The sequence below is a fragment of the Pararge aegeria genome, chromosome 12, assembly GCF_905163445.1.
Source record: "Pararge aegeria chromosome 12, ilParAegt1.1, whole genome shotgun sequence".
Classification (NCBI taxonomy): Eukaryota; Metazoa; Arthropoda; class Insecta; order Lepidoptera; family Nymphalidae; genus Pararge; species Pararge aegeria.
Genome location: NC_053191.1, coordinates 10,399,169 through 10,415,106, shown reverse-complemented (window position 1 = coordinate 10,415,106; position 15,938 = coordinate 10,399,169). Strand labels below are relative to the sequence as shown.

General features: G+C 36.7%; 1 protein-coding gene across 1 annotated transcript; it reads left to right on the top strand.

The window, feature by feature from the left end:
- Positions 1–3,263: 3,263 nt before the first annotated feature.
- LOC120628374 (coiled-coil domain-containing protein 63-like) lies at positions 3,264–15,341 on the top strand. Its single transcript, XM_039896712.1, has 10 exons — positions 3,264–3,335; positions 4,844–4,966; positions 7,645–7,839; positions 8,397–8,536; positions 10,598–10,772; positions 11,345–11,524; positions 12,188–12,338; positions 12,758–12,929; positions 13,667–13,805; positions 15,225–15,341. The coding sequence occupies exons 1-10, from the start codon at positions 3,264–3,266 to the stop codon at positions 15,339–15,341; spliced, it is 1,464 nt and encodes a 487-aa protein (XP_039752646.1).
- Positions 15,342–15,938: the final 597 nt, after the last annotated feature.

Sequence of the window (15,938 nt, the reverse complement as noted above, 5' to 3'; positions counted from 1 at the left end):
TGAAAATTTTTATCAATTTTACTTCATAGCTCTGTTAAATTTGAACCGATTTTGATAATTCTTTTTTTATTTGAAAGTGTATACTATCAAGCATGTTTTGTCTTATTTTAATGAAGATATGATAAATATTTTCTCTAGAGACATAACTCTTCTCAAATAACAGCAAGTCGCAAGGAATATGGGACAACGATCGAATGCATGCGTAGGTACCATCCTACTAATGTTATAAATGCCAAAGTTTGTGAGGATGGATGTATGGATGGATGTATGTATGTGTGTATCAACCAAAATAATGACAACTTACTAACTCAGTATACCACGTAAAATAATAATATTAGCTAGCCACGATGATTATGAAGGAGCATCAGGTCTTTTCTAGCTTCTCGCTTGACTCATACGCGGACGAAGTCGCGAGGGTCTGCTAGTTTAATAATATATGCTTTAATTTCTTTGTAGCATTATTATAAAAAATAAATTATTTTTCGAATAAGATTGTTTATTAGAGACGTAAGCTTATAGAAAAATCCTATAATCAAGGATTACATGAATGATAAAAAAGCTTGGTTTTCAATTGCCTTAACTTCATAGCTAAATATAAATTTGACTGTGAGATGGTTATAACAGAAAAACCCCCGGATTTTGTTGTGGGTTCTTCTTAGACCAGGGCGCGTTTGGAATCCTACTAGCTTTACTTTTCGAAGTTTTAAGTTAACGAATGTAGGTAATCGTAGTCGTAGAACATTATTGGTAACATATAATAAGTGCCTGTAAATAGGTCTACATGAACAACACATTTTTGAATTTGAATTTGTTTTATTTTGTTGTGAAATAACTCATGCGACCGTTGGTAGAAATAAGACCGGCTGTTGGCTCGGCGACACATTGGGGTAAAATCCCGTAAGAGCTTATTATGGGATGCTCTCGTTTTTTGAATTAAATATTTTGCTGACTAACTAAATGAAACAGTTTTCTTAATAACATCAAATCAATGCTTTCACACACAGGGTGTTTTTCTTCTAATAAATATGCCATAAAATATGAGTTTGTATCTTTCAAATAGTATATGAAAATGTATTTTCCTTTTATAAGATCTGAGATATATCTAATGCGCCACTAACACAAGAAGGTTGCATTATGGCTTTTGAGCCAATCCGATTATGTCCTAAGGTGTTACAGTCAAGCGCTAGAGTATACTCTTCGGCCCTACTACAACCGCTTATTGACACTTTGTGAACAATTTAATGCAGCCTTAAACTTCATTTGAACCGTATAACAGTTTCACTTAGGTGCTTCAAAGGCTGCAAGAAATCACTAACGCTACAATATATTTATTGTGGCGTAAATAATAAATAGTACTAGCAATATACTGCTAAAATACATACATCGCTATGTATCCCCTAGGTACACCCAACAATAGAATAGAATATCATCATAGTAAATAAAAGCTGTATTTGACAGTTTGACAGTTCAAAAATAGGAGTGCTCCGATCGTCACCAAACTTTACAGGATTACTCGCCAGGTCAATCCGGATATTCCCTGAAAGTTTCATTGAAATCGGTCCAGCCGTTTCGGAGCCTATACTAACCCACACACTTTCTCTTCTATATATATATATATATATATATAGAAGAGAAAGTGTGTGGGTTCTCTCTCTTCTCACTCTTATATATATATATATAAAGAAGATATATCTACATATATACATATAACATACAGATACCCAGCCAATGAAAAACATTCATGTTCATCACACACACATTTTAGTTGTGGGGATTGAACCCACATTGCCTAGGACTCGGCAATCAGCCGTCTACAAACACAGAAACACAATAAAACACTTAATATTCTCGGTTATTAGTAGTAGAAAATTATTAACGAATGTTTGATTGACTATTAAAGTACCTAGGTAATATTTTAGTGGACTGTTTCGTGGTTTTGGACGATTAGAAATAACGACAGTGAATGATATTCACTGTCGTTATTTCTAATCATCATCGATCATTACAAAAATAATAAAGGTTAACAAATATTGTTCAATGCTCCTTACTACTTTATTAAATAAAGACATGTATACACGTTTTTAAGTTTATATGCGCTTTAAGTGCTGATAATTTTATTTTTAGCATTAAAACCGCCTAAAAACCTTTTTGAAATGAAAATGATGAGTTGATTATTAAAGTGAAGTGTTTCGCTTATGTAATAACAGTTAACTATGTCCAAAAGGTTATTCTAAATTAAAGGTTAACGTTTTTCGATTGCATATAATCGGAGTTAGATCGGAAACCTAAAAATAACTGAGATACCTCCTAAAATATAGAGCTTTCTTTCATATTCCTTTCCTTGAGATCGAAATAAATTTTAAATTAAATGTCTTATTTTATTGCACAACAAGTTTGCCCTTGACTGATGCAGTCTAAGATGGTAGTGCGCTAACATATTAGGGATATGGCAGTTTTATTAAACTTAAACTCCGACATCGTATCGGAACGCTTAATCGCGTCTTTGTCGGAAGGGCGGTAACTAGCCATGGCCGAAACGTCTCACCAGACAAAGGAATTATTTCAAAGCAGCTGAGTAACATTTAAAAGTTAAGACCACAACTCTAAAGTTTTAGGGTTAACGCAAATCAATAAAATAATGTGTCGCTTAGTTATTTTATCGATTTATCAACTTAATATAAGTTTCACTCGCATACGAACCTAAATAGCACTGCATTTTAAACCTAAATACGATAACATAAGACCTGTTTAGGCTTATTTTATCAGGGTATACAAATGTTATGCGCTTTTTACACGGTGAACCAACGCAGGTATTTATTGAGGCGTTGGTCTACTAGGAACTCGTGAACCAACGATAAAATAAGTGATGCGTTTTCATTGGTTGGCCACACAAATGGTTGGCCAGTGCAACCGACGGATACTTGGGTATTATATTATTGTACGCCTAAAATCATAAGTGTTTTATTCTATTACCGATTTTAGGACCAAAGTACAAAAAAATACAATTCACTTAATCACAGACGAACAATAAACCGCTCTTTGCTTATAATTACTAATTTATATTTGGTTCCAATTGACGTTGGCTTGTATTGATTTCTATTTGGGTCAACATGTAGAGATGGCATTATTTTATATAGCGGGTTGGTAACATGAACGTTGCTAAGACTTTACATACCATATCTAGTTTTTAAAATACTTAATAATCAAATGTGCTTAGTTTGGAAGATTGAAATTTGAATTTGATTGAATAAGCGTAAATCAAAATGAGTTCTCCCAACGATGACATGGAAATGGAAAAAATTGCTGAGGATGAACTGTCTAAATTACAAAGACAGGTATGTATTTACGTTTTTAATATTAATAAAATTAGCCATTGACCAGGCGTGTTAGCTACACTGCCGCCCATGAGCAATTCTTTTCGTTTAGTAGTTATTAGTAGAGCTTTTTGTGACGGAGCTTGTTTGGGGAAGTAGGTACTACCATGCTTATTTCTGCTCCTAAACAGCATAGCTGAGTTGCGGTCTAGAGGGCATGGTTGCCGGTGTAATAACAGGCACATGGGGTCACATTGGCCAGGTTGTTGGGCACAGGGTGGCACACTGTAGGACATCTTGCTTGCATGTCCTGCAATGCGTTGCCCTGTTTATAAACGATTGATTTCCCCTTACATAGCTGAAAAATAATATCCCCCAAATATATTTCCTGTCAACGGATAAAATTAACCTGTTCACCTGCCATAGCATGGTAACAAGGAATAAGAGAAGTTCACCCCCGTTTATTATTTAACGTATCTACAACGTTCACGAAATAATATCGAAGGATGCATAAATATATTTCATAAGGAATATCCCTGTAAAAATATTAAATCAAAAAGAGCATATTGTATATTTATATTTCCATACATACGAATTCAAAACATTCGAAGTGTTTACTTATGACAACCCTATTAAAGATAATAGGCTCATACGCGCATAGTACCTACGCTACGCAACGCGTACCTAATAAAGTGACAGGAGTCACATGACTTTAAATTTAGCATTTGATGTTAGGGCTGTATCTAGTTTCTTTTAATACAAATCTATCACAGTGGTTTACTCAAAAACTATTGGGTTTTCGGTTCTCCTGTGTTTACGTTGTATATTAGATAAGAATTCAGATAATATTTCCACTTATGCTAATGCTCAGAGAGATAATGCTGTAGGAGAAGACAAAATTGTATCCTTTTTCCGCCTGAAAAATTCTAACAGTGGTTAAGAGTAGGTATAACGCCAATCGTAGTAGGAGTGAATGCCACTTTTAGATCCTTTTAAATTCTCCAGCCCTTGGGCTGCAATTCAAGACCCCACCTAATCAAAAGGAAAACGCTTGGTCAAAAGATATGTAATCAAGATGGAAACATGCTAGGATATATATACCATACTTTTAATATGTGAAATAGGGTGGCCCTTGAAGCCAAACTAACAACTAACGGAAAGCGATGATCGTGTCAAAATTAGCTTGATTTGTGCCTGTTGAAAATTGGATCGTAGCAGGTATTACTTTGCGGAATTCCATGATATATTAAGAAAATTGAGCTTAATTTGCTATACTCCGCGAAAAGCAGGAGAATCTGCAATTATAATTTCTTCAATCTTCATACTCCACACTAAACCTATCTTTGGCAATGTACCCTCTACGCATCCTCTGGAGATCTTGACTTAACAATTATTCATTGTAAAGTCAACATCACTTGCCCTTTAGGCCTGCTGAAGTTATGTGTATATATAATACTAATAATTTGTATACGTAAAAATATAATAATTTGTATACGTATCTATCTCATACTTAGGTATCTTTTTTTCAGTTTCGTGTCATGGAAATAGACCGTTCGAACGTTACAAGCAGCGTACAACCGACCCTCAGAGTTCAGGCCAACATCATCCACTCCCTATCCACTGAGTTGGACAACATCATGACTGAATTGAGAGTAAGCATAATCAATATTTCTAACGAAGAGCACTGTGGTTAGAATAAACTGCTTGATCCCTTACCACCAGGTGAAACTGCAGGGCTAACCTGTAGTGAAATATTATAAAAGCGCGTTCAACCCGAACGCGATTGCCTTGAAAATGCCTATCCACGCAGCAAAGTATGTACGCTATAAGACTGATGTAAAAGGCTTATACTAATTTCGGCATCGACGGTAGGAGAGCCGTAGCTTAATTGGAGAAAGCGCTCAGGCCGCGATTGCCAGAGAGTCCCAGGTTCAAATCCTGTCGGTTCCGAATTTTTTTATATGCATTTTAAATTTATAAAAAAGTATGAACGGTTTGATATGACTCTAAATAACGATGAACATCCTTGTTAACTTTCTGAGATTATTAAAATGTTTATGATTTATTGTGATAATTCTAAAAAGCGGTGATATCCGGGGACTTTGGGGGGGCCGAGCTCGAACCGCTGCACGGAACTCAAAATTTTCTAAGTTTTGTACTTTTCTAAGTGCTTTAACGGTGAAGGAAAACATCGTGAGGAAACCTGCATGCTTCCCTCGAGCTGCATGCCTCCATGATGTTCTCAAAGACGTGTGAAGTCCACCAATCCGCACTAAGCCAGACTAAACCCTTCTCACTGAGTGGAAACCCGTGCCCTTTAACGGGTTGATGATGATGACACTAGTTCTGGACGTTAATAAATACAAATTGTCACCACTGTTCCATCGAAATATTCGCCTCTTAAAGATCAAATCAGCAAAGTTTGCTAAATATAGACTCTAAGATTGGCTAGATCTCTTCACACTCGCTTAAACTGGTCAAAAATACATAACTAAAAGAAAAAAAAACATGATTACTCGCTTAAACTAGAATACAAATATATAACTACTAGTTATATATTTGCCACTTTTTACCTATATACCTAGACACTAGTCCTGTACGTTAATAAATACAAATTGTCACCACTGTTCCCTCGAAATATTCGCCTCTTAAGATCAAATCAGCAAAGTTTGCTAAATATAGACTCTAAGATTGGCTAGATCTCTTCACACTCGCTTAAACTGGTCAAAAATACATAACTTAAAGAAAAAACATTACTTAAACTAGAAAACAAATATGTAACTACTAGTTATATATTTGTAACATTTTACCTATATACCTAGTTATTAACTAAGTATATAGGTAAAAATAAATGACTTGATTGATTGAAACATGGTTGCTGATTATTTCGAAACTTACCTACCTCGTATAATATTTTCAGTTCAACCGGTATACGGTAAGAGGACCGTTGCTGAACAAAAGAATGGGCGAATTGAGTTCTTAAAACCTCATTTCTATTTATGGGTTACATTTATATTTATAATTTATCACGCGATGTTCAGTGAAAACAGTCATCATGAGAACAAATCTTCTCTTTTTTTTTCTAAAATTATAGAAATATTTTTTTTTTCTGTATTAGATACAAATATCTCATAGCTCTCATCTAATAGTATAGGTCTAAACATAAACGTATATACATAATATTGAAAAAATTATAATTGTGTTTAGTTATTTGTTGAGTTGAACCATAGATAAAGTAATTTTTAGTTTGTCTTCGCAAGTTTGTTTTCACAAAATGTAATTTCTTGCTGCGTATCGAAAGCGTGCAAAATTACTTGAGGTTTCTATCCGGTAAGTAATCAGTCGAAGTCGATTCGATATGGGGATGATACTACCATGACTTAAAAATAGACTTTATGCTCATTGAACTGTTTTTTTTTGAGGTCAAAACATAGCGATTACCTATTGCAATTTTGCCCTTATTGACTCAATATTCACTTTGTCTAAATATGATTAATTACCTAACCTTATCATAATTAAAACTAATTTAACCATTAGAAAATTACTGCCCGCTAACCAGATCAAAGCTATTGCATCGATATTATCGCTGTCATTCTACGACAATCGACTTCGTAGACTTGAGGATATAACGAGCGTAAGAATAATGACGAAATCAACCTATTAAATTACCGAATACTTAACTATCACTGAACGGAATTTGTTACGCTATAATTTTAATCAGCGCTGATAGCCTAGTGGTTAGTGCTTCGCCCTAACTTCAAGGGGAGAGGGAGAGGGAGTTCGATGACCGGAATCCACCTCTAACTTTTCAGAATTGAGTGCGTTTTATTTTTTGTTTAAAAAATTAAATTATCACTTGCTTTGATAGTGAAGGTAAGATCTCTAGGATAATATCAATCCTAGAGAGCAGTGGCGGCACAGGGTTTTCGACCAGGGTATGCATAATGAAGATACATGGCATGAAATGGAAAAAAATCCCCTCCAATACGAGTTATATAAAATAATTTGGGTATGCAGTGCTTTTGTGCAAGTATGAAGTGCACGCCACTGCTAGAGAGCGTGTGAAGTCTACCAATCCGCACTTGGTGAGTTTTGGTTCGGTTTGGCACTACCGTCTAAACCCTTCTCTTTATGAGACCCGCACGCTGCGGTGGGCCAGTAATCCTTACTAATATTATAAATGCAAAAGTTTCTTTGTTTGTTTGTTGGCCTTCTTTCACGCCCTAACTGAGCATCCAATCAACTTGATTTTTGACATAAATTTAATTGAAAGTCCGGAGAGTAATATAGGCTACTTGTGGCGATGGCGATAATTTGTATCTTCTTCCAGTTGACAAAGAGCACTTCCAATCTCCTTGATAATGCAAAAACGCGACAACAACTGATAACATTACTAAAAGAGCATGAGAATTGCTCCAGTGACGTAAAAGAGCATCGCGCCACTATCAAGGAGTTAAACTTCCTCTTGAAACAAGTCCAGAAAGAGATCAAGGGTCTAAGAGCGAAAGGAGTTGGTTTTGAAAAGGTAACGTTGCATTCAGAGTACCTAAGTACCTAGTAATGCTAGCAGTATAAGTGGTAAGAACTTTTGTTAGTGCAAAGAAGCTAATTTAGCATACTGAATCATTGTAGATCATTAATTTATACTTTACAGAGCTGATTTGGTTGAAAACAAATCGTAGATAACTAAATTCACTCTGGTCTGAAGCTCTGAAAGTCTTGATATCGATTTTAATCATGGAACTTTACGGCAGAACTCTTTTTTACCAGTCAGGATGCTTAGGTTTTGTGTTTTTACCGCGTATGTAGTAACACTTACACAAATAATGCATAAAAAAGTATCTATTTGTTGCTTCGCTACTACAGAGTTGAACGGCAAATGCCGGCAGATTTTAGAAAAGAGCAATGCATTATATATAAAGAAAAATTTAATTTAAAACCAGCTAAAGTCTATGCTCACCCGCTCTCGATTATAGCACATTCTAAGATTTAGACTTACTAAAATCTACATAAACTGTTTCGGCAGTAGGTACGTAAGTAATTTTATAACAACGTTATTATCAAAACATTACTTATTTTCAGGACTATGCTGGCACTTTGTCTAACCAAACGATCATCAGCCAGTTGGAAAATCGCCTTAATACCGCAATGAAAAAGTTCAACACGGTGAACAGTGACAACTACGCTATGAGACTCGAAATCGACCGTCTCTTGCGCGATCGGTGAGAATAAATCCTATTCGTTTTAGTGTTTTAGTATGAGACATTAAAACCTCAAACTTATGAACCTAAAGTTTAGCAACTAGCGTTAAGTATGAGATTTTCAAATGGTGCAGTTGTATTCGAATATCAAAACACGTCTATTGTTAACAGCCAATGTACCTTAAGCATTGTAACTTCCTGTTTAAGGGGTAGAGCAACATTGCCCCTTGATGCCTTGTATGTGTGGATGTATGTGTTGTGAAAATGCTTTCACAACACATACATTGAATTATAGTCATCATCATCATCAACAGCCCACAAGGGTCCACTGCAGAACATAAGCCTTTCCAAGAGCGCGCCACCACACTCGGTCTTCCGCCTTTCTTATGAGCTTAAAAAGGTGGTTGGAAGCGTCCAGCTACCTTTTTAAGCTCATCTGTCCAGCAGGCTGGAAGTTTTCCCACACTGCGCTTGCCAATTCGCGGTCTCCACTCCAGAACACGTCTGCCCCAACGGCCATCGGTCCACGACATAATTGATCCGCCCACTGCCACTTCAACTTGCTTATCCTTTGAGCTATGTCGGTAACCTTGGTTTTCCTACGGATTTCGTCGTTTTGAATTTCATTCCGAAGAGAGACTCTCAAAATAACTCGCTCCATAGCGCGTTGCGCGACTTTAAATTTGTGGATCAGGTCGACTCTCAGTGTCCAGGTCTCCGCTCCATATTTCATTATAGATTATGTGTATATCCTTATATTGCAAACTTCAAACTCCAAGAGACATCTAAATTCACGTACCAAAAGATTTATTAGTCAAAATTTATCAAGCTGATACGCTTCCACAGATATCTACCTAGTTTTTTAGACCAGCAATACGTGTTCATTGTACCTACAATTTTAAGCCTCAAGTAATGCGATAATCACGTTGCCCTGTATGGATTCCTTGTACTACTTAATATATACCTACTTAAGTTAGTACCACACTAAAAAATCCAATATATTTTTTATTATAACGACCAGCTTCTTGGCAACGTCATGCAGGTAAAGATCGATGCCTTAAGCGTGTCGGGTGAGGTCAGAAACCTTTAATGGTTAATAAGTTCGTGACCTCTAGGTTTAAGGCATTCATCTTTAACATATACCTAGATATATTAGGTTGTTTTGGTTGGTTGTTTTTTTTTTATTCCACTAAAAGTTAGCCCTTGACGGCAATCTCACGAGGTCGCAAGTGATGTGGCAGTCTAACATGGTAGCGGGCTAACCTGTTAGGGGTATGGTAGTTGTCTTAGGTAAGCCCGTAGCCCATCGGTTTTCACCCGCCGTACCAGTACGCTAAATCGCAGGCAGCACGTCTTTATAGGTAGGGTGGCAAGTAGCCGCGACTATAGCCTTCCAATAAATTCCCAAATTGCCACTGTTGGTGAACGGACCTTGGAGCTCTTTCAAAGATAAGACAACAGCGGTTACTAATGCGATAGGATTTTCAACAAAAACCATACCCGAAAGTAAAAATTCATAACCTTCTCAGTTCTCACGTTTTGTCGACTTCCCTGGCGCAGCGGTGAGCTCTATGGTTTTAAGTGAGAGGTCCTGGATTCGATTCCCTGCAGAATTTTCTGCAAATTTCCGAATTTTCTCTGGTCTTAGCCCGCTATCATCTTAGACTGCATTATCATTTACCACCAGGAGAGATTGCAGTCAAAGGCTAACTTTTAGTGGAATAAAAACACAAATATGCATGTGTTGTTATTATATATATTAGATTATTTACATATTTATTAATTATATTGTGTACTTTTGATATATTTGTGTACACTAGTTTATGTATAAGTATGTAGTTATTCACATGTATGTATTTTAAAAATTTGTATTACCAGCAGTCTATTCTCCTCTTCTTTTTTCCTAATTTAAGTTTGCCTGGCAGAGATCGCTATTAAGCGATAAGGCCGCCTCTTGTATTCTACTTATTTCTTTACGTTTCTTTTTTTATTATATTTTTGTATATATTAATGTTGTGGTATACAAACAAAGATAAACTCTTATATATATATATATAATAATAACGTTTATCGAAATTCCAGTCAATACTTCAACACGATGTGGAAAGGTCAGATCAAGCGGCTGATGGAAGGTAAAGGTCAGATCCTTGAGCTGGTGGAACAAGCGATCACTACGTACGATCAGCGCGAAGAGTGGTGCTCTAAGCTCGACGCGTTGAAAGAGAAAGCTGCATTGGATTATAGAAAGCATTGTTTGGTAAATAAAGATTTTTAAGTAGGCTAACATTTCTATGTCTGCTTTTTAACCACCTTAAAAAAAGGAACAGGTAATACACTCGAGATTTAAAAGTATTTCTTCTAGCTCATCTCCATCAAATATAAAGAAATTTCGGTAAAAATCATGTTACTTATGTTCGGTGCTACCACTACAGCGATCTTGACAACATTGGGTAGAGATAGCATAGGAATAAACTTCTTAGCCTGGGAAAGTAATCGGTTCCAACACGGTAGGGCAGTAGATAAACGTTTTAGCCCCCGATTAGATTCAGTGACAAGGGATACAATTGAAGTGTCCACCTGCCAAAATACAGCAACAGGGCAAAGGAGTTTACCCCCGATAATAATTAAGATATCATTTCCACCCAGTCCCCTATTCTCGGAGAGTGGATAAAATGCTATGCTGCGGGAGAAGATCAACCTTTTGTCCTCCCCCTATAAAGATAATTTACCCCCAGAATAACAGTTTTGGTTTAATAAAAAAACTGGGGGGGGGGGGGGGGGGTGTCTCTTTGTAACTATTTAAGCGGTGTTGCCTCTTAAAATTTGTAGGAAGTACGCGAACTCCAACGTCAGCTCGACCATAGCATGAAGTTGGAGGAGTTCCTGCGCACAAAGGGCACGGTGCGTCTTACTGCTGCCGATGCCAAGGCTGAGGCGAAGAAACAAGAGCAGCAGGAGCAAGAGATACGGGCTTACAACAACTACATCAATATACTGGATGCCATTAGGGTATGATGAGTCATATACCAAATTAAATCATCGTTACTGATAAGTTAAGTTCGCATCATTTAAGTTGTAAGAGAGCTTTTTGGGACAGCGTTCTTCCGGGAGAGCACTACCGCGATGCGTATTTCTTCAGCCAAACAATGGTATGCCCGCACACTCAACATTAAAATATTAATAATAAGAATAACGTTTAATTCATATAAAATCCATAGCTACAACAATAACAATTATCTTATTTACTATATTATAAACTAAAATTGGCCAAACATATAAATAATAAAAAATTAGGAATCTCCTAACTAAGGTAAATACGCTCTTGGGCACCTGGTGTGTGAGTGTGCACCAACCCAGTGCACCATAAAGGGATTTTCCCATTTATTGGTTAATATTTTCAAAATATTGTTGGAGCTTCCGCGCATTCTGCTTATTCTGCAGATCTTTTTCTCATGATTGCGTAGAAGTTCACAACATAATTCTCCGCAAACATTTGCGGGACCACACAGAAAGGGTCTATTATATCAATATCAACCTTATAATATAGCCTATTAATTTCACAGCTTAGATTCTCCAAGCTGCTAATGCGGTTAGGAGGATTATTATCACCTTTTTATTGTCTACATTTTATTTACTACTCAAGACTAGGTATCTACTGTCGATTTTTCATAGGAGTACACGGGAGATGACGATGTGGACAAGTTAATTCAAGAGTTCACACGGCGCGAAGAGGAGAATTATGCGCTCTTCAACTATATCAACGAGGTCAACACTGAACTCAAAAATTTGAGCGACAACGTAAAGATGCTGCAAATTAGTATCCGTAAGTGTTATAAATTCTTACTCATTTAAGTGGCTAAGAATGTCCCACCTCGAATGAATCAAACCCCGTTCAGACAGGGAAATGTCAGTATTATGTATAAAGTCGTTTGTTATTTTGTAACAAATTACCGAATGAAATCTTTGGGATGTCTCTCAGTAATTTCAAAGTTTATATAAAACGTAAGCTTACAGAAAAATCCTAGCGCCGAGGGTAAATACGGAAAACTAAAGCCATTGAAAGTTGTCAACATATAAGGACGACGTTTTTTTAGAATATACAGCGAAGGATTTTCTCGAGAATTTTCCTTCCTTAAGATCATAAATGTAAGAGAATGCCTACGGAAGGTGGGTTTAAATTTGAGCATTTATTCTAAGGTGTTCAGGTTCAAGTTCCTAATATTATTATCCTTATATTTCCAGAGGATGAACACGCGAAACATCAAGCGAAGTTATTTAAACAACAAGACAGCATAGAAACACTCAAAGGGACGTTGGAAGACCGTCGTATAGCCAACGTGGACCTTCGGGAAGCGTATGACAAGACCAGCCAAGTGCTGCATACTCTTTTGCAAGAAGTGCAGACTTTGGCGCTGTTAGTATCTTATTTATCAACTATTTATAATCAGCTTCTAAAAAATGTCGAGATTTTCTACTCTCAGGGTTATTTTTTATGGATGTTGACCGATTTATTTACAGTTTCATTTGGTAAGAGATACCTACACTTGACCACTTTGTTTGTCTGTTTGTGTATATGAGTGCCACTGTGTGTGCCAATGCCACATACGATTTTCTATTCATTTATTATTGATGATTTTGAGCTATGTTTGATTTATCTGTTAAGCTATTTAAGTTTTATCAGCTCTATTTTCAGCTGGTCTAGATTTAAATCAGACTTCCTATTGATATTTATATCAATTCAACTTGTTTGATTGACTTGGAAAAGTTATGAATGTTTTGGATTACCTACGTGCTCGCTATTTCCTTTAAGTTCAAATAGTAGGTATGGATCAATAGCCGGTAGGTGGGCGTCAGGTTTTCGAAATTAGCATGTTTTTCTAAGTATAACTGGTAGCGCCGACAGTTCTTGATGAAAAACAATCGACACTATAATGTTCAAACACTATTGGCAATCTTAATTCTTAATGACACAGCGATAACATGCGGACTTCTTGACAATTCACAGCAGATGTGTCCTGTTTAAACTTTGAAGTCATAGCTTTAGTCTTAATAACAAATTACCGTACCGACAGTGCCGTCGGATGAAGCGGTTAAAGATTACAGATTGTTCACGTAATGCAAAGAAAATGTCTTACAATTTATAATTTGCAGGTCATCAGAGTGCGAATCTTTGCCATTACTGAAATTGTTGGGCAAAACATTGGACATTAACACGACCAACGCACGCCTCTACATTAAGGGCTTGGAAAAGAAGATAACAGAGATGGTTGACCTCATTAAATTCGATGAGGTAAGTTATTATTAGAACCACACTACTAAAATGTGTCGGTGATGTTTGAACCTCAAATTCAACCCAATTATTATTTAATTTAAATTATGTGCATTTTATTGCTAAATTTTAAGGATAATTCGAAAAAAAGAGGAAGGTTATATGCTATTTAACATCACACTAAGACCAATGAGATACTGCTAGTGATACAATGAAGGCGGTTTAGATGTGGCGTATGGCGGAGACATTAGTTTACTGGACTTTACGTGGACGAGCAATTTCATAATTATTGTTGATGCCACTGCTGTATAAACCTAAAACACAACACTCATTCAATCTGATGGTACTCCAGTCAATTTGTATTAAGAAATTGGGAGCGCTAATAATATATATATGGCTATACCAGTTATGAACTAATCTCTCTCTCTCTACATCGTACTCCTTATCGCCGACGATAGAGAATCCTTGTACTGATGTAAAACTAGCGATGGACAATGTTGATTGTTGACTCTGCTTTTGACACATACATTTTCGCACAATTTCTTATCGGAAGCAAGTGCAACGCGGATGTGATCCAACGAACACATCGCGCTATGCCCATTGCAAAAGTACTGACATTATTCAATTCATTTCTTGTTTATGGCTTTTGTCTGTGCCAATACTGACATTATATAAATTTCCCAATTGCAATGTCAAGAAAAGTTGACGTCAGAAAGATGGTAGGTCATAAAAAATATGCCATAACGTTTAGTCTCTTGTCAAGTTTGTAGAATACATGTTGTTCCGACCCTATATAACGTGGGTAACACATTATGTTTGCATACATGCTTTTTTGTAAATTCGGAGTCTCTAGTTTCAAACTTACAGAACACATTTTGAACTTGTTTGGAATTTGATTAAAGGCCCCTACCGGAAACCCGGAGCGGACCACCCTCTCCGCAAAACTTTCTATGTCCTTTTGCTAGTGGACAGAACAGTTCTCAAGATTGTCTGCCTCTTGACGCACTCTCTGATATGGGCGAATCATTATCATCAACAAATTTAGTTAGGACTATCTAGTCCGGTCAATGGTTATATATCAGAAATGGTGGCTCGTAAGAAAAAAGTATTGATACATTTATTATAGATCATTTTAAGATCTACAATTTTTGTCTGAGGTACTTTTATGATAAAACCTACCGTTTTGCTGAAAATTGCGGATTGCTTTTTTTTTACCTTTGACCTTGAATACAATTTTTTCCATACACGGGAATGTTGGGAACTTTAAAACATTTTTTATAATTATGTTTTGAACAATTTTACTGATTTTCAGCTTGTTGGGACTTTATGTAACTTCAGTCTCATTTTTTGGTCTAGATTGACCGGACTAATCCTCCATTCTCTGCCTCAATCGGCACTTTTGAGTGTAAATGTACTAACTATTTTCATGACTCTTTACAGATCGTCCAACGTCGGGCGGAAAGCAAGGAACGAACTCCGCCCGCCACACGTCGGCGACGCCGTGCCCCGGCATCCCCGCGACCACCTTCACACCAACCCATTCTAGCACGCTCTTAACTTGATTATCATCATTATCAGCTTTAAGTAGTAGTAGCGTTTTTTGTGAAAGAGATCGTCCGGAGAAGTACTACCGCCACGTTTACTTTCCGGTCCGAAGGGTGTGGGTCACTTTACAGGATGTGATCCTTGCATGCCCTGGAAAGTGTTTCTTTGTTTTTATAGATAGATGGTGTTCCACAATCACGTGGCCCATCTGCTCGGTCAGTCACTTGTTACAATAAAAAAAAGCTACACTGCTGGGCGCAGTCTTCTCCCTGGGAAGGTTTTAGAGCTTTCTCAGATTTAAAGTCATAAAATGCACTTAGTTACAGCATTAGGGTCAACTTAGTTTCCATGAATGAATTAAGTAAATTATTTGTTAAAAGGTATTGCTTATGGAATGTTATACGTTGTGTAAATGAAAACCGATGTATAACTTCACAGGATTTAGAGGTACTCTCTCGGTCTCTGAGATTTATCTGTGAAACTGAAATGCTCATAGTTTTTGTAAATGTGTACAACACGATGTATACGAGGGTGCATTAGGTTATGTGCAGTCGACCTTGAAAGGCGCAGTTTTGAGACAAATAGGGATGATGACAGGAACAGAGAATC